Source organism: Esox lucius, chromosome 9 (genome assembly GCF_011004845.1).
Source record: "Esox lucius isolate fEsoLuc1 chromosome 9, fEsoLuc1.pri, whole genome shotgun sequence".
Taxonomy (NCBI): domain Eukaryota; kingdom Metazoa; phylum Chordata; class Actinopteri; order Esociformes; family Esocidae; genus Esox; species Esox lucius.
The window spans coordinates 7,752,949-7,773,707 of NC_047577.1; the positions used below are offsets into that span (position 1 = coordinate 7,752,949).

The 20,759-nt window shown below is 39.6% G+C and overlaps 1 protein-coding gene across 1 annotated transcript in view; it reads right to left on the reverse strand.

The window, feature by feature from the left end:
* LOC105009334 (sialoadhesin-like) overlaps positions 1 to 19,826 on the reverse strand; it is an 81,439-nt gene extending 61,613 nt beyond the window's left edge. The window contains exons 1-8 of the mRNA XM_034294476.1: positions 18,930 to 19,826; positions 13,391 to 13,464; positions 12,872 to 13,219; positions 12,519 to 12,737; positions 11,484 to 11,849; positions 11,140 to 11,364; positions 10,006 to 10,335; positions 9,594 to 9,845 (exon numbers count right to left, since the gene is read on the reverse strand). Of these exons, the coding sequence (XP_034150367.1) occupies positions 9,594 to 9,845; positions 10,006 to 10,335; positions 11,140 to 11,364; positions 11,484 to 11,849; positions 12,519 to 12,737; positions 12,872 to 13,219; positions 13,391 to 13,445 (1,795 nt within the window). The 5' untranslated portion in view covers positions 13,446 to 13,464; positions 18,930 to 19,826. The remainder of the gene's footprint in view (positions 1 to 9,593; positions 9,846 to 10,005; positions 10,336 to 11,139; positions 11,365 to 11,483; positions 11,850 to 12,518; positions 12,738 to 12,871; positions 13,220 to 13,390; positions 13,465 to 18,929) is intronic.
* Between the last annotated feature and the right edge of the window lie 933 nt (positions 19,827 to 20,759).

Sequence of the window (20,759 nt, forward strand, 5' to 3'; positions counted from 1 at the left end):
GTCAACTAACTGGAATTGAACCGTGTGTCAATAATAAGGGAGTAAACGTTGGTGACAGAAATTAAAAATAGTCGAGGCAAAAATCACTGAAGCTGAACGGTCTTTTCCTTCCTCATAAACTCAGCATCACAATCAGACATGCACTGGAGACAAAAGGGTGTAACAGTTTTTCAAACAGAACATGCTCAACAGGCCGTCTCGTCCTATGTGTTCTTTGAACTACATGCATTATCATGTAAACTGTTCACAAATAGCCTAGAATTTGGAATGTTTATCATTTGAATTTAAGTACTTTTATCCGGGTTTTGTTGAGATCAGATCCTCTTGGCTCTGGTTTTGTTTACTGTGCTGTAGATTGTAGAGTTATTCTCAGTGGCTTGAGTCTGAACAAAATGAATGTAGTTGTTCACTGGAAATTAAACACAATCCTTGTCAAAAATGGAACAGAAACGGTTCCTCTGAACTATCATCACTTACCATCATTAATTATTATAAAATATGACATCATACCATTCCTATGAACGTCATCTACAATAAGCAGCATATATTCTACAGTTAGGCAGAATATACTCACCAGGTGGGGACACTGAGGCAGCTGAATTTGACAGCAGCGTACTAAACAGCTTTCTTCCTGTTTCTGGGGTTGAGACAGTTGGAAGGGGGAGTACGGAGGTACTTCCTGTTTGTTGGAGGAAGAGTAGTAGACGCTGGCATAGTGAAGGTCATCCTGGTTGTCTCTGTCTGCTGTCTGTGCTGCAGTAGAGGTCATGACCATGTCTGATACGTTGTCATACACAGGACTGGAGTCTTTCTTCTGGAAAAAGAGAAAGGCGAGGCAGATGTATAGACACACAAGGGGATGAAATATTACACAGGGCAACAGATCCAAAGTTCTTCTATCAGACTCACCTGTTCACTGTCTGGTGTGTCTCTGGTGTTTCTTTGAACAGAGGTGGATTTGGAACACTTCTTCCCCCTTTTAGACAATTTAATGAAATGATTAATGAATGAATAACACATCCAGGTTCAAAAGTGAAATTCAAATGATTCATATTTTCGCCTGAACCAGATGAATGCAGGGAGACAGAGGATGAGAACCAGAACAACCACTGTGACTGCTACAGCTGCAGTCTGAACTTTGGTTTGTTTCGCTACAATGCAGTATTTATGATATAAATACATGGGATGTAATTACAAACTGACACTAAATACAGGAAGCTAATTACATTTTTCAGATCAAACAATGTATAAGCCAACACATTTGGCAATTGTATATTGAAGTAGTGAAGTTGAAAATGTACCTTTAATAAAGAGCATTAATGCTGTAGAGTTCTTGGACCCTTTTCCATTCCAGACTTTCCAGACACATTGATAATGTCCACTGTTTTCTGACCTCAAAATACTTTCATTGTACATCTGCCCATAGACATTTAGCAAAGGCTTGTTATGAAAGTACCAGGTGTATTTGTCCACAGGTGTGTTGGCATCACTGCTGCAGGTCAGAGTCACTGAACTGCCCTCCACTATTTCACCAGAGGGACTGACTGACACTGAGGTGTTCTTTGGGCCATCTTTGGGGGCATTATGATACAATAACACAAATTATTTCTTTAGATGGCATTATGGAACTGGGGCTTATATCATGTTTGTTCAAACTATATACAAACATACAGTTCATAGGAAATGGGCATGAGAAACTTAACACAACACAGATGTGCTGACTAACTCTGAAAGAAGGATCATAGACAGGACGTGTTGCCTGTTACTGATGGGCCCCACACATCCTGTCCATACATTCTGTCCATTCCTCCTGCTAGGAGTTGCCCATGTGACTGACATAGGCTATATGGATAGGTCCATTGACCATAGGTTGGAACATACCATACAAGGGTCTGTTGTAGGATAAACCTTTCTTATTGGAGGTTATTGGAATGTGTAATGGTTGGTTATGACCACTGGCCACCTCCTATGTATCCTGGCATAAAAGACTGTGTTGCCTCTGTAATTATGGAAGAGATAGAAATGAGAAATGGAAGGACAACATCATAGACTCATGCTGAATAAAGATGGCTCTCCCCTGACTTCTGGTTGCATTTATTTTGTTCATGGATCAAACTTGGACAGAATCTAACACAGTTGTATGAAAATGTTTGGTCACCCCTGACAATTTCCATGATTTTCATTTATAAATAATTGGGTGTTTGGATCAGCAATTTCATTTTGATCAATCAAATAACTGATGGACACAGTAATATTTCAGTAGAGAAATTAGGTTTATTGGATGAACAGAAAATGTGCAATATGCATCAAAACGAAATTTGACAGGTGGATACATTTGGTTACCCCAACAGAAAAATCACATCAATATTTAGTAAAAATAATAGCCTCTAGATCAGTGGTGTCCAAAGTATTCCACGGAGGGCCGTGTGTCTGCAGGTTTTTGCGCTCTCCTTGTACTTGCTTGACTAATTAGGTTACTAATTGGTTAGTTTCTACCCTCACCTGATTGTTTAGGTGTGAACTGCGAACCAATTTATAGGAAACACCAGAAGCCTGCAGACACACGGCCCTCCGTGGAATGGTTTGGACACCCCTGCTCTAGATGCTTCCTATTGCCTCTAATGGATTCTGGATGAAGGTATTTTGGACCATTCCTCCATAGAAATCATCTCCAGGTCAGTTAGGTTTGATGGTTGCCGAGAATCGACAGCCCGCTTCAAATCAACCCACAGATTCTCAATGAAATTCAGGTCTGGGGACTGGGATGGCCATTCCAGAACATTGTACTTGTTCCTCTGCATGAATTCCCGGGTAGATTTTGAGCAGTGTTTTGGGTCGTTGTCTTGTTGAAATATCCAGCCCTGGCGTAACTTCAGCTTTGTGACTGATTCTTCAACATTATTCTCAAGAATCTGCTGATATTGATTGGAATCCATGCGACCCTCATCTTTAATGTATCTAAATCCACTGGGGAGAAGAATGGGTTTTGAGACCTTATTGTCCTGTTGCTATGGTGAATCATGTTATCTGCTTTCCACAGATGAAGGCTTTTTATCTCCTCGTACATGTGCTTTGCTCAAGGTTGACTTAACTCAGAGTTGACTGAACTAACTGTTACCACCTGTTCTGAAACCGTTTGACAGCTCAGAGTCAGTTAACCCAAAGTTGTGGTTTCAACTCAGAGTATGGTAACCCAGCTTTCTGAAATACCCCCATGAAGAGCATTTTATTGTTTACATATATGTGAATGTATCACACTACATTCCAGTGTTACATCACATCCCAGCATCAACGTGCTGAAAGTAAATCTGTATAAATGACTATTAGCAACATACTACTAGGATATTTCTTTCAGTTACTAAAAACAAAACAAAAAATAGCTAAACCTGATGCCTAGCAAAAACCTTCATATAATGTCTTCATTCACCTGGTCAATTACTAACCTACAGTCTTCATATGATGTCCTCATTCAGCTGGTCAATTACTAACCTACAGTCTATCTTCATATGATGTCCTCATTCAGCAAGTCAATTACTAGTCTACAGTCAATCATCTATGTTTTTCTTAAACATTGAGCATATTTATTATGTTAGATATATAATTAATGATGAATTCAAAAAATATATATTAATGAATGGTATAATGGTGAAACAAGTGTGTTCATGGTTTTACATTTCTGTTATCAACATACAGCAGGACAGGTGCCCACATTAGTATATTCTCAATAAAAGATATGAGAAATTCATCCTATAGTATTACCAAAGTATCAATATTAACTCGATTTACTCAAACAAAAAATTATAATGAATGAATTCGGAAGATTTAGAAGCAAAATTATAATGAAATGAAATGGTAGGAAAAAGGATAAAAACAGGAAAAACAGTTCTTTCCATTGAAGGTAAAAGTCTTGGCCTTATTTGATCGGGTGATGTCAAATATGGACCACGTGGAAAGTGAAGGTGTGTGATTACAGAGATACAAAACACTTTTTATTTTAAGTTCTCAATATCATGAACAAGAATCCAGGCAAGCCTAGTTCAGCCAGCCCACAAGGTTGCCACCTCGAGATTCAAAGCCGGGTCACCCACATGAATGGCAGGTTCGTTAACCACTACACCACTGACCTGGACATTCTTCAGGTGTCAGTATAGCCACTCTATCCTGAACATATCCTCTCTTGCCACTGGACGTTTTAATAATTAACTGGCCATTCGTCAATGAAATTGATACAGTTAAAATGACTAACGTTTCTTACTAAGTTTACCTACACCACAAATAGAGGCTATGTATTGCATTTGCCACTGGCCGTTCAATTTCTAGTAAGCCTGAAGATGAACTATTCCATGCCAGAAACAGTCGCAATATGACCGTATACAGTTTCAGCCAGCAAAGTTCTCGTCAATACAGAATAATACACAATGCATACTTTGCTTCGCCTGCGAGGAGATACGAACTTGGGACCTAAAGATCACAAGTCTGCTTCTGTAACCACAACGCTATTTAACAAGGGGTTGTCATTCAGACAGTAAATCAGTCAATCACTCAGTAAGAGACATTCGCTCTTCTTAGTCGCCTCCGCTTATGCGGTCCGGCAAATACATATATACTTAAAATGTATCTAAAAATATAACTTTAAAACATTTACCTACATTTGATAATAAAGTCCATCCTCTTATTTACCATGGTTTGACCAAGACCTGGATCTGTTATAAGGCTGTGCCCTGTGTAAACATTTATATAGGGGCACAGCCGTAAAAGACATCCAGGTCCCAGTCTGTAAAAATGTAATAATAGTTAAAATTAAATTATATTAAAAGACTAGATTGACCAATGGCTCTTCATTCCTACTAGCGTGAGTTTGTCTGACAGTATGTGGTTTAGTTGGTAGAGCATAAAACATTGGTTAAATACACACTAGGGCCACTGATCTGAGAAAAGGCTTTCCTGTAAGGACTCAAAACATGACTCTGAAATTACTTAAGCCATCACATATTATACTCTGTGTTTATATAGTTGATTTTTATAACTGTGGAAATAAGAGTTGAGATATAAAGTGGCTGGGATTGAATCTGATGATCCTTTCTTGGGATTTCATGGTTTCTTGACCATATCATGGTTATCTTCTAGCCTTCACAGATACACATTGACAGGAGATGTCATCTGAGATCCCATAATATTCATTTGTGATTATCTTACAGAATCAGTTACCAGTGGACCAGATTCTATGTAATTTGTCAATATTTCAAATATGTTCCCAAATATCTGAGATCTGTGACCACTGAGTCTGATCCAATCTACAGAATTTTGGATCTGACAAGGTCAATTAACAGGTAGGATCTTGGGTACTCAAGTTTGGGTATATATATACTGTATACAAATACCTAAAAATCATAGTAAATGCTTCAGTGGGAAATCAACTTTAAATCATCCAAATGCTTGCCCAACAGTTTTGTCAAAGCTGTTTGTGTTCTGGTCTTGTTGTATTTGGGTCTTTAGTTCTGGTCTTGTTGTGTTCAGGTCTTGTTTGGTTATGGTCTCACTGTGTCTGGGTCTTGTTGTGTCCAGGTCGTCTTGTTTCAAGTCTTGGTGTGTTCAGGTCTTGTTATGATCATAACTTATTCTGTTTGTGTGCAATAAGTTTGTGTCTAGTTGTGTTCAGGTCTCATTGTGTTTGGGTCTTCTTTGTTCTGGTTTTGGTGTGTTCAGGTCTTTTTGTATTCTGGTCTTGTTGTGTTGAGATGATTTATTGGTCAGGTCTTCTTGTGTTAAGGTCTTATTGTGTTCAGGTCCTCTTGTGTTCAGGTCTTGTTAATATCAATTCTTCTTGCGGTCAGGTATAGTTGTAGTCATGTCCTTTTCTGTTCAGGGCTTGTTTTGTTCAGGTCCTCTTGGTTTTGGTATTGCTGTGTTCAGGTCTTGTTGTGTTCAGGTCCTCTTGTTTCTGGGGATGTTGACTGTGCTGTACAACATAGAGGGTTCCTCCTCAGCTCCACGTGTCTTCAGTCTAAAGAGAAACCGAAAAAAAAAGAACCCATGTTCCAAATATAAAATATTTACTTTGGATATCTGGAATCTCTCTACGTTTTAATGTTTTAAAGGGGAAAATGTGAGTTACCAATGTGTTACAGCTTTGGGAAGAAATGTACCAAAGGACATATATATGTTATGATCTACATTAGAGATATCAAAGAAAACTTGTTTCAGTTGATTTTTTTGTTCTGTAAACTTGCAGAGATTGATAGCTCGAGACGCCATCTTCCAAGACGCCACAACTCTTGATTTTCCGTCAAGTGATTTCCACAGTACTATAGACTGTCTGAAACATGACCCCTTCAAACACTATGAAAATTATTATGCAAACTATGATAAGACCATGAAGTGTTTTAATATATCTCATAATGTAAATGAGCCCCAAGGCTGCAACGGCTGAACATTTTATGACTTTGTTTTTTTACATGATACATTAGACAGGGATTGGAGGAGAATGGCCTCCATTCTGGTTTAAATGGCTTGGAGCTTTTTTACAACAATTTCTTAAATGAAACAAAAAAAATACATTCTATGGTTTTAGAAAATAAAATCTAAATTGGAGTATTATTTATCCGCAATGACTGAGAATCGTCATGACCGTTTTATGTTTAGGAATGTAATTAAGTTATTAAATTTGCTACCTTGTACAATTTTGGACTTAAAATAGTCTTTGTCAGATTTGATGCTCTACATTAAATTGTTTTACAGTTTCTCTCAAAAGATATGACACATTTCTCCAAACTCAGGTAACTGCTCTCAAGACAGTTAACATGGTGATTTAAACACTTTGTAATTGTCCTAAACAGATTGTACATTTTCCTTCATTTAATATAAGTTCCAAATCACATGTATCAAACACTGTGCACAAAATTCTCACAGCCAACCAAAACTTTAAAATATCAGAAAAAAACATTGCAGCTCTTTTTTGGAACTTTACAAAAATCACAAATTTGCATTTGCTTACCATTTTCAAAACAAAACTCTGTTATTTGTTAAATTCTCAGTTGCAAATGTTTTGTTTCCAATCAGCCCCAAATTGATAGCTGATGTGTTAATAAGACACAAAACAGAAGAAGTTCAAATGTACTAATTGTTTACACATCTGTCCTAATTACAACAACTAGAAAAGGGGGGAAAAAGACAACGAAGAAGAAGAATGAGATGTGGAAAAGGAAGAAGTTTAAGAGTGAGAGGAGGTGGACAGGACAGAGAGGGAGGAACAGTTGAGGAGGTAGAATGAAATGACAGGAAAGGAAAGGAGAGTATAGGAAGAGGAGAAGAAGCAAGAAGAGCTGAGGATGTAGGAGAAGAAGCAAGAAGAGCTGAGGATGTAGGAGAAGAAGGAAGAAGAGCTGAGGATGTAGGAGAAGAAGCAAGAAGAGCTGAGGATGTAGGAGGAGGAGAAGAGGGAGGAGTAGAGGGAGAAGAGATGGGTAGATTCGATGACATCGGTAGAGTGGAAAGAGGAAGAGAAGACAATATAAAAAGATATGGACAGAGAGGAAGAGGAGGACAAGGTGAGAGAGGAGGGAGGACAGGTAGAAGGAGGGTACAGACATGTTTCAAATGAAATCAGAGCCACACTTATTGACCATGTCAGACATTTTGTTCTCTCCTTGAGAGAAGATGGGCAGAGAGTTCAGCCCAACATAAACAGATCCACAGTGGATTAAATTATCCGCACATTTCAGAGGGAAAAACAGAAATAATGTATTTCATTCCACTTCTACAGTTAGAGTCAATGTAGTCTTGTTTTACATAGGTCTAGTTTTGTACTGTAAATGTTCCTGCTTGTCCAAATATTATTTAGAAGTGAAGGTAAATAAAGAACGATGGGCCCACAATCACAGCAAGACACCACAAGTTGTTGACCTAATAGATGCCATGGACAGCAAAGATCTCTGGGAATCACTTTTCATCAATATTTGAAATGCTATTGACACTGTTGATGACATGAACATAAAGGGCATCTTAGAATATATTTGAAAAATGTATTGATTGCTGTCTAATTCTACAATATACAATATCATATGATGGAACTTGTAGCTGTCTGTCTGTTAGAACTGTTGACTTCGTGTTGATGTAATGACAGAATATACTCACCGGGGGGCAGCACTGGGACAGTTGAATTTCAGAGCAGCATACTGGACTTCCTCTTCCTGTTTCTGGGGTTGAGACGATTGGACGGTGGAGTAGAGAAGTTCTTCCTGTTCAAAGCAGGAAGAGTATTGGACGCTGGCATAGTGAAGGTCATCCTGGTTGTTTGTGTCTGCTGTCTGTGCTGCAGTAGAGGTCATGACCATGTCTGATACGTTGTCATACACATGACTGAAGTCTGTCTGATGGGAGAAAGAGGACAGGCAACATGAGAGCAACTATTACACCAATTACTTCATAGAAAAGTATTCTGACAGACTCACCTGTCCATTGTTTTGTGTGTCTCTGATGTTTCTTTCATCAGATGTTGACTGGGAGGACATCATCCGTCTTTGCATGTTTAGAAATTAATGAATTCATTCATTTTTACATCAGAGTATAAATGTGAAATTATGTTTTGAAAAGATACATCATCCCCTCACCTGAACCAGATGAATCCAGAGAGACAGAGGATGAGAACCAGAACAACCACTGTGATTCCTACAACTCCAGACACTAAGGACTGTTTCACTAATAGAAAATATGGATGACATGACAAAATTGCTCATTATAGTACATTAAAAAAGAATGTAATCCAGGCTATTCATATGAGGTTAGCTTATACATTATTATAAAGCAAACTTTTATAACCACACATTATAATATTTGAAATGAGCTTAAAGGATCATTTTTGAAGATCAAACTTACCTGCTACAATGATCATCAGAACTGTAGAGTTCATAGATCCTCTTACATTCTCAGCCTCACAGTAATATTCTCCACTCTCCTCAGATCTGATGTTAGTGATGCTGTAACTCTGTCCTGATGCTTTTGGTGAGGTTACAGTCTTCTTGTACCAGGTGTATTTGTCCACAGGTGGGTTGGCATCACTGCTGCAGGTCAGAGTCACTGAACTGCCCTCCACTATTTCACCAGAGGGACTGACTGACACTGAGGTGTTCTTTGGGGCATCTGGTGGACAGTAATATATTCATTAATGTAGGGACTAAAGTCAAGGCTAACCATGACTAACGCATGAAAAACCACATTCTTAGCTTGATGGTTAAGTTTTTCAGTGAGAACATATTTGCTTTTGCAATTTCAACAATATTTTTTACTATGCCCTTTTCTAAATACCCCCCCCCCCCACTAAAAAAATGTAATACAACTTAAATGAACAATAACCTCTACCAGTTATAGACTATTTGTTTCCTGCTTTGTATTTCTTTTAGGGTTGACAGAATGCAAAGACTGTGCAAAACTGTAATCTATGCAAAGTGTGGATACAACAGTATTACAATATATGCTATTCCATATATGTCTTTTATATTATTCAACAATGTGGAACTTAAATTAGTAGGTGTGTCCAATTTATAAATACACATGATATATTTAAAATATGCCACCCAAATATGTGGTGTACTTACATGTGACATTGAGAGTCTTTTCAGGAGAGCGTAGAGTATCATGACCTTTGACACCACAGGAGTATCTGCCTGCATCTTCACTGCTGACTGAGAGGATATGGACAGTAGAGTTGGTGTTGGTGTTTTCTATAGGCTGTCCATTCTTATACCAACTGTATTGTGGGTTGTTGTCTAGACTACATTTAGTTGTACATGTCAGAGTGACCCTGTTCCCCTCTGACACAGATGTAGGCTCCATCTCCAACACAACATCTAGGGGAAAATAAAGTACAGAATAGTGGGTGAATTTCTGCAACACCTACAATGTTAAAGTATGAGGTTGAACGAGGTCTTGTGGCGACCAGCACAAAGGTGTTTGTATTTAGCCTGCAACATGTACTATCAACATGGTAAAACAGGTGTGACACATTACCTGTGACAGTCAGGGAGACAGAAGAGCCAGAAAACCTTCCTCCAGATGTAATGAATCTAAACCTGTACTCAGAGGAGTCAGTTAATCTGAGGTGTGAGATTCTCAGGGTACAGTCATTCTTCTTATCTCCATGGTATTCTATATGATCCTCATTCCCTGGTACCAAGATGACATCTTCAGGCTCCTTGTCAGGATCCCATTTAGTGAACCAGAACGTTTTCTTGACCTCATGATGTCTGGGATATGTGTAAGAACAGGGTATGTCCACTGATGACCCCTTCAAGGCACAGATGCTCTGAGAGGTGATATTCACACTCCAACACTTCTGGCCTGAGATGACAAATAGACAATAGAACACATTTCTATGTATACATTTGCATATACAAATATAATGAATATACCGATCAGCCATAACATTATGACCACATGCCAAATATTGTGTTGGTCCCCCTTTTGCCGCCAAAACAACCCTGACCTGTCGAGGCATAGACTCCACTAGACCACTGAAGGTGTGAAGCTGGAACCGGTTGATTTAGATACGGTCTGTGTGAATGTGGAACCGGTCGTGGTGGAACCAAAGGCACTGTAACAATATCTATCGCTATGGACTTATTAAACTATCTCACAAAAGTGAGTACACCCCTCACATTTGCGTAAATGTTTTATTTAATTTTTTCCAGTGACCAGTATGAGGGAGTGTGAGAGCGATAACACCAAATTTAACACACCTACTCCCCATTCACACCTGAGACCTTGTAACACTAACAAGTCACATGACTCGTTAGTGTCATGTGACTCGTTAGTGTTTGTTGCCAGCGGTTTAGATATTAATGGCTGTGTGTTGTGTTATTTTGAGGGGACAGCAAATTTACACTGTTATACAAGCTCACTACATTACACTGTAGCAAAGTGTCATTTCTTCAGTGTTGTCACATGAACAGATACAATAAAATATTAAATAATAATTATATAAAATAATATACAAATGCGAGGGGTGTACTGTAGATGCTGTTTAAAGTAGGCTGGTTAATGGTAGGTGAAATAAAGATTGAATACTGAAATATAATTATTCCTTTACTGGCAAAAACTGATAACAATAAAGAATTGTATTCGTACACTGATGTCCAAACTCACACATTGCAGGAGATCGGAGCAAATCATGGCCTTTAACACCACAGGAGTAACTGTCTCTTTCACTGAAGTAGTTAACATACAAGCTGGAATGGTCTTCTGTAATAGGTTGTTCATTCTTATACCAGATGTAGGTGGGGTTGTCAGTCAGAGGACAGGATATGATACAGGTCAGTGTTACAGTATGTCCGTCAGTCACTGTAGCAGGACTAATCTTCACCTGTAGATCTGAATACAGAGCAAATTACAGTGTCATAGACCAGTTAAATGTTATTGACTAAAAGAAAAGAAACCAGACAGCAGATAGAATTCAGTGAATATACACATGATCATGTGTTCAGTTTTACCTGTTACAGTCAGAGTTGTTCCAGGGAAACTATGACCCCATTGAAAATTAGATGTTTTAAAAGTAAAGCGATACTCAGCTGAGTCCTCCTCTCTCAGATCTGTGATTCTCAGGGTGGAGGTACCGCTGTATCTTCTACTCTCTTGGTTAGAATACTCCACCCGACCTGCATACCCTGGGTCTGTGGTTAGGTCCTCAGGGATCAACTTATCCCTCCCCCTACCACTCTGTTTAGGACTAAACCACAGTGATGATGTGATATCATTATAACCAACATAAGTACAGGATATGTCCACTGATGACCCCTTCAAGACATAGATTCTCCTCTTGGTGTATGTCACTCTGTTACAGTACTGACCCATAACACCTGAAACACAGTGACATAACAAGAGGACATTGTTTTATTTCTTATATAATCTAAGCATTTCTCATATTTCATAACCAAACAAGAACACACAGACAATGAACAGTAAAACAAAATCATGTGATTACAATTCTGAAAAGATTATCTGAAAAATAAGAAATGTGAAACTGTATGCAATGATTTTGAGAAAATAAAAAATAATTGTACCGTTCTAATTGTGTAGTTTACAGCCTTACAATAGACACAAGTCAAGTCTTGGGTTTGTAATATTTTACCAACACTGAATGCAGGCACTCTGTGTTGTGTGCTTTAATATATACGCCCATTATACACAATGTGGTATAAATCCTGACTGCTGATTGGCTGATAGCCGTGGATTATGAGATATGTATGAAATGAGGTAACTTTTCACTGCACTAATTGCTGCTGTTGCTGTCCTGGGTTTAGAGCATTCATGTTCTATATTATACCAGCTGGGGAGGAACATGTCCTGGCTTAGACCGGGCAGTGACTCCGATCTTTTTTTATCATTTTGTATTTATACAGTTCAAGGAGGACTGGGTTGAGGTTGGTCAACAGAAGGATAACAACATGAGGAGGACAGTTCTGTAGTTCCTTCACCTTAACCAGATGTTAAACAGTGTTAACATGATGTATTAAATGAACACTCACACACTGTAGGAGAGTGGAGATCCTCATGACCTTTAACAGAACAGGAGTAACTGTCTTCATGGTTACTGTAGACTGGGTCTTTGTACTGGGGGGAGGAGCTCTCATCTATCTGTTGTCCGTTCTTGTACCAGATGTAGGTGGGGTTGGGGTTACTAGGTGGAGGACAGTGTCTACAGGTCAGTGTCTTCATATCTCCACCAGTCACCACCACCTGAACACCTGGAGAATAAACAACTTTCTGTAACTCTACACCCTGTTGTCACTGACTTATCATTAGAACACAATAGTGGAAAATATTATTAAAATGTTTAACAACATGGACTGGATCTTCATAGATATAATATAAAAAATACCTGGAAAAGACAGAGTGACTCCATGTCGGCCAATCCATTTCCCACTAGCCTGATCTGTAATAAATCTGAACTTGTACTGAGCTGAGTCAGTCTCTCTCAGGTCTGTGATTATCAGGGTGTGGTTATTATTCGTATGGTTACGATACGTCACACGACCTCTGTAGTCTGGGTCATCACTCAGGTTCAAAGGATTCCCATCAGCATCATTTCTAGTGAACCAGAAGGTTGATGTGACTTTATGACCACTTGGATACTTGTAGGTGCAGCTCAGCTCCACTGTTGACCCCTTCAAGACACAGATACTCTGAGTGGAGTAGGTCACATCCCAGTCACCCTGACCCAGTAAAACTGAAACACAGTGAAATGACACAATAGTACCATCATTAAACTAAGGTCAATTAGCAGACAATAACAGAAGTGTTTGACTTGTTGTTGTATTTGCTGTGTGAAGATGCGTAACAGAACACAACACAATTGAATGTTTTCTTTTACAAACTGTATGTAGAAATGAGGCCATACCTGTCAGAGATAAGAGAAAGACCACCAACACACTTCCTGTTGTTCTTAAGACCATTGTTGGGCCACCCTGTAGTCTTAGAAAATGAATATAATACATATTATATAGCTGGTGGAATGTGGGAAAACTGAATGTTGGAAAACACAAAACACACCTGGTGCTATCAGTCCATTTCACTATGATGGGGGTAAACACTGTTTCCTTCACCATACTGCACCACTGATTGTTCTGTGTTTGGTTATTAGGATTGATTTCTGAATACAAGTTAACTTCATTAGTCACCTGCACAGGATCACTGCTGTTGAAGCCTGTAGATTGAGAAGTTTATGCCATAGATCCAAACAATAAAGTAAAATACACCTCTCAATAAAAACTAAGGGAACAGGTTATCATCACAGTACAACACCAAGTCAATTAAAGGTCAGGTATATCAATCTGTCCAGTTAGGAAGCTGTCAAAGAGGCGGGGCCTCAGACTATGAATCCGCTGGGTGATTTGGTGAAGAGTAGGATATGAGAATCACAGGAGGCAGGAGATCCACTTTGTAGTATTTAATCTGAATAAAGCAATAAATGGGAGTAACAGGGCTGACACTGTAAGGTGGTTGTGGGATTTCTGTAATAACAAACCATACGGAAATTGGCTTTCAATATTCAAACATCCTTAGACTGTTAATGACAATGGCCAAAATGGAGTGACAAAACTATTTGATCACCTACCAACCAATAAGAATTCTGGCTCTCACAGACCTGTTAGTTTTTCTTTAAGAAGACATCCTGTTCTCCACTCATTACCTGTATTAACTGCACCTGTCTGAACCTGTTACTTGTATGAAAGACACATGTCCACACAGTCAATCAAACAGACTCCAAGCTCTCCACAATGGCCAAGACCAGAGAGCTGTGTAAGGACATCAGGGATAAAATTGCACACCTGCACAAGACTGGGATAGGCTACAGGACAATAGGCAAGCAGCCTGGTGAGAGGGCAACAACAGTGGCCGCAATTATTAGAAAATGGAAGAAGTTCAATATGACAGTCAATCTCCCTCAGTCTGGGGCACCATGCAAGATCTCCCCTCATGGGGCATCAATGATCATGAGGAAGTTGAGGGATCAGCCCAGAACTAAACGGCAGGACCTGGTCAATGACCTGAAGAGAGCTGGGACCACAGTCTCAAAGAAAATCATTAGTAACACATTACGCTGTCATAGATTAAAATCCTGCGGCTCACGCATGGTCCCCCTGCTCAAGCCAGCGCATGTCCAAGCCGGTCTGAAGTTTGCCAATGACCATCTGGATGATCCAGAGGAGGAATGGAAGAACTTCATGTGGTCTGATGAGACAAAAATAGAGCTTTTTGGTCTAAACACCACTCACCGTGTTTGGAGGAAGACGAAGGATGAGTACAACCCCAAGAACAACATCCCAAATGTGAAGCATGGAGGTGGAAACATCATTCTTTGGGGAGCATTGAAGATCCTCCCCAAAGAAGATGTAAAAATATTTTACCGTTCCAAATTGTGTTGTTTACAGCCTTACAATAAACACAAGTCTTGGGTTGGTAATATTTTACCAATACTGAATGCAGGCACTCTGCATTGTGTCCTTTAATATATACGCCCATTATACACAAGGTGGTATGAATCCTGACTGCTGATTGGCTGATACCAGTGGAATATGAGATATGTATGTAATTAGGTCACTTTTCACTGCACTAATTTCTGCTGTTGCTGTCCTGGGATTAGAGCATTTATGTTCTATATTTTACCAGCTGGGGAGGAACATATCCTGGCTTAGACCGGGCAGTGATTCCCATCTTTTTTTATCATTTTGTATTTATACAGTTCAAGGAGGACTGGGGTGAGGTTGGTCAACAGAAGGAGAACAACATCAGGAGGACAGTTCTGTGGTTCCTTCACCTTAACCAGATGTTAATCAGTGTTAACATGATGTATTAAATGAACACTCACAACACTGTGAGGGTCCTCTGGGACAGACTGAATACACAACACTGTGAGGGTCCTCTGGGACAGACTGAATACACAACACTGTGAGGGTCCTCTGGGACAGATTGAATGCACAACACTGTGAGGGTCCTCTGGGAAAGACTGAATTCACAACACTGTGAGAGTCCTCTGGGACAGACTGAATACACAACACTGTGAGGGTCCTCTGGGACAGACTGAATACACAACACTGTGAGGGTCCTCTGGGACAGATTGAATACACAACACTGTGAGAGTCCTCTGGGATACACAACACTGTGAGGGTCCACTGGGACAGATTGAATACACAACACTGTGAGAGTCCTCTGGGATACACAACACTGTGAGGGTCCACTGGGACAGATTGAATACACAACACTGTGAGAGTCCTCTGGGACAGACTGAATACACAACACTGTGAGGGTCCTCTGGGACAGACTGAATACACAACACTGTGAGGGTCCTCTGGGACAGATTGAATACACAACACTGTGAGAGTCCTCTGGGATACACAACAATGTGAGGGTCCACTGGGACAGATTGAATACACAACACTGTGAGAGTCCTCTGGGATACACAACACTGTGAGGGTCCTCTGGGACAGACTGAATACACAACACTGTGAGAGTCCTCTGGGACAGACTGAATACACAACACTGTGAGGGTCCTCTGGGACAGACTGAATACACAACACTGTGAGGGTCCTCTGGGACAGATTGAATACACAACACTGTGAGAGTCCTCTGGGATACACAACACTGTGAGGGTCCTCTGGGACAGACTGAATACACAACACTGTGAGAGTCCTCTGGGACAGACTGAATACACAACACTGTGAGGGTCCTCTGGGACAGACTGAATACACATCACTGTGAGAGTCCTCTGTGATACACAACGGTAGTCATTCATTTCAGTCTCTTTCTCTGTCTTGAGTACTGGGAAGATGGTCAACATCTTGAATCAGTCGAGGTGAACGACCTGGGATAGTGAGTGGATGAAGATGACAGAGAACCCTCCCACTTGATGTCTGTTTATCAATTACCACATATAATGTTTGTGAAGTGTTGCAAGTCTGGTTACATGTGTCTGGTTAAGATGACATGCTGAATGGTGAAATACTCTTCCCTCTTCTACAGTAAGTTGACTTACAATCAGTGAGTGGAAACAGACAGTGAATTCAGTGGTTACAACAAAATAACAGTCAGGGGACAAGTTGCTAATGCAGATGTATCTTGTCCTTGTTGATGATTATGTTCTACTAACTCATTCTATTGACACTCCTTCTTAATAATTAATATGATCTTATTAATGTTGTATCCATAACAATATAACACACTAATGATGATCAAATAATATACAAAACTGATTAAACAGTGTGGATTGGTTCATAGCCATGGTTGTTTAGATCGTATACCACTGTCTGAGTTCTGTATTTAACACATTTTAAAATAGCCTAGTCAGGGTGTGAAGACAGTAACGTGTACAATGAAGTTGATAGAAAAGTGTTTAATTTCTTCTTTTCAGGAGGTGACCCTGCATTTTGAATAGAGACAGAATACTTCCACTTCTGATCACTCATTATCATCTACATCAAGGTGATATTTATTGTTCCAGTGTTGTAAACTCAAACCCTATATGATCACCAATAAGAAATGCAATATTATTTTAACCTCCATCTCCAGTCACAAGAAAACACATTTAACTACACCATTTCACACATGTACCATTTTATGTCACTGTAATATAAAGCTCCCAGAACCCCAGAAATATAATTTAGATGCCTGGCATGTTCAAGTTAATGTACCAGATAAAGAATATGATACAAATAGATGGATTCACATCAATACATTTGCAGGGTATATTGGACAAAAACACGAGAAATGTCTACAAAACAAATAATAAAATATAAATGTATAATGATTTACTTACTCAGTAAAAGGAAGAGTGTTATTAAATGTCCAGGAAAGAGAAACAGTTTGAGTTTTTTTTTTTTTTTTGTCTGTGGTTGACAAAACATTGTATTCAGGGACCATAGAGGTCGATAGAGGTAACAGCAAACTCTGCTTTGGCCATGGTGTGAATGTTCTCTTCTCAGACTTAAAATTTCGAGGTTGTATATGCAGAAGATTTTTACTTATTCAAAAGAGAGGCTGTATTTGATTGCACTACACATATTGTCGCAGATTCAGTTATTTTGAATGTTCAAAGTTAGTTCCTCTATACAACTCTATGTTAAGAACCAAGACAGTGAATGGCTTCCTTCCTTAATGACACAAGTTGCCTTTTATAGAATTAACACTGTGATAGGTTAGTGTGATGGGTAATCTAAAAATTATGTTGAGAAGTATTTTATCATGAAAGGTGATTTGTAGATCATCCAGTCTTGATAAATTGGCTGCAATTCCAGTTGCTACCACGTAAAAATGCTCATGAATTAGTACATTTCAAAAACTATTTTAATAGCTATATAATATCACGTACAACAGAGAATGTTTCTATTAGCTGTGGATTAAATTATACAGTTACATTAATTGAGGTTGTTTCCATATGGTGTGGATTAAATGATACAGTTACATGAATAGAGGATATTTCTATTAGCTGTGGATTATATGATGCAGTAACATGAATAGAGGATGTTTCTTTTAGCTGTGGATTATATGATGCAGTAACATGAATAGAGGATGTTTCTATCAGGTGTGGATGAGAGAGTGCAAAGTAGAGGGACAGAGTGATGGCATCCTCTGTGGATTTGTTTTTTCTGTAGGCAAACTGTAGTGGGTCAAGTGTTACAGACATGGAGTCTGTGACGTGTGTTTTAACTAGCCGCTCAAAACACTTCATGATGATTGGTGTGAGTGCTACAGGGCGGTAGTCATTCATGATGATTGGTGTGAGTGCTACAGGGCGGTAGTCATTCATGATGATTGGTGTGAGTGCTACAGGGCGGTAGTCATTCATGATGATTGGTGTGAGTGCTACAGGGCGGTAGTCATTCATGATGATTGGTGTGAGTGCTACAGGGCGGTAGTCATTCATGATGATTGGTGTGAGTGCTACAGGGCGGTAGTCATTCATGATGATTGGTGTGAGTGCTACAGAGCGGTAGTAATCCATGATGATTGGTGTGAGTGCTACAGGGCGGTAGTCATTCATGATGATTGGTGTGAGTGCTACAGGGCGGTAGGCATTCATGAAGAGGACTTTTTGCTTTTTTGGCCTCATCCACCCCTGGCAGTCTGGCCTGATCCACCCCTGGCGGTCTGGCCTCATCCACCCCTGGCGGTCTGGCCTCATCCACCCCTGGCAGTCTGGCCTCATCCACCCCTGGCAGTCTGGCCTCATCCACCCCTGGCAGTAATCAGCTGAGATGTCTCCATTACATCCCATTACATCCAGGGGGGACATTTGTCACTGATGTGTTTTTACCAGGTTAAACCCTGCCTCATCTTCATGAATGATTCCATGTTGGGTCTGAATCGCCTCCAAATCCATGACTCCCTGATAAAAATCTAACACAGTACTGTATGTGTGAATGCTATTCAGTATGTCTTACTGTATGTGCTGTAACCCATGTTTATGTTGCAGGCCCCGGCTCAGGAGACCCAGCTGACAGATTACTGTTATCTGTAAAACACGATTCAAAGAAAAGAAACGAGAGTCGCGTCTGCTCTTTCACAGCTCCTCTGCAGATATCTTTATTTAATGCCCAAAAACTCAATTTTAACACAACAATTGCTTTTAAAGCATTATTTCACATTATTTTATCTGTCTCACTACATCTCTTTTGTCACCAACACCAAAATAAAGCACTTTCTGTCACTCCGTCTCATTTCTTCACTTTACCATCTTCAGTTAACATTTAACTTTTATATCTTACATGTTTTATAACCAGTAATACCAATATTCATTAACACAATGAGATTTAGTATGAATTAAGTTCATATGTACGGGGGAAAATCTGTTTTCAAAAGGCACTTGCTCCTTAAAACCATTGTGGAAAACAATTCACGCTTTTACCTCCACAGGAATGTATTATGATGGACACACAGAGATTCAGTGGCTTTCTATGCTTCCCTCAGTGCCTGGTCACGTGACTGGCAAGCGCGCCAAATGTGATCACAGAGTGAGCTTCAAAGATACACTTAACGCTATTGACTCATTCTCATGAGCAAACAAACTTTTTATGACCAAACAACTATTAATGCCACACTAGTTAGGTATAATGACCACTGGAGCATAACTTAAACTTATTTTCCCCATGTTAAAGTGAGCATACATCAGAACAAACAAAACGTCACCAAGTAAAACACATTTAACACTTTACATTCACTAAACATGGTTACAGTGCAATTGCGTTGGTATATTCAAATGTTTCTCTTTTGTATGTCCATGTTTTTACCTGTAAAACAGGATTCAAAGAAAAGAAACGAGAGTCGCGTCTGCTCTTTCACAGCTCCTCTGCAGATATGAGAGGGCATGCGCAGTTCACTGTTCCGTTCGCGACTCTCCAGCCAGAATGTCAAAATAAAAGTCCTTTTTTTGTAAATATACATTCGTTAATTTGCGTTTCAACATTGAATAAATAAAATAGTGTAACAATTTACCTCGACAATCAACATATTGAGAAAAGGGGAAAAAAACATTATTGTGTACATTCTTTGTGTGTATCACATTTACATGTAGACTTGTATAATGTAAAACTCACTATTCAACAAGACATACTGGATTAGTCCCATACCTGGACATATTGGAACCGGAGTTCCATTACATTTCAAATGAACTGGGTTCAACTGTTTGACTCAAACTCTGTTTGGTCAGTCTGAGCAATGTTGGTGGTAGACAAGCTGATACTTTCCACATTGTGAAAAGAGGAACAGAAATACACCATATTGTTGGAATCCTGTGGGAGGCCCAGGGAAACTAACTAAAATGTGTTGTTATTACACAAAGCATTGTTACACACCCTAAACTGGGGCACACCCCGCACTCAGACACACACCTGCCATCACTAATGATGTGCGTTCCTCTTAAAGCTCAGCTGGCCCGGATCAGGAAAGCTTGAGGGAACAGGGATGAAGCCTGTGACAGTTGGTGGCCTGGCATGGTGAAATCAGAGACAGTGATGATGCAAAGCAATAGCACTCCACTACCTAGATTTCTTTTGGTAAAGTAAAGCAAGTACCCGGACTCTGTTCGGTAGTTTTAGTTGGTTTTTCCTTGCCTTTGCTTAAGAGCCTGCTGTTTGGCCACTACTGGTCTAAAGCCTTGTACGTTCCACTGTTTGATGAAATATACTCCAAAAAGAACCGCGACATCCTGGTTTCTGGTCTGCTTATTCTAGTCCCCCGGGGAGCTGTGTCAGTGCCAGGGAGCTGAACAATAT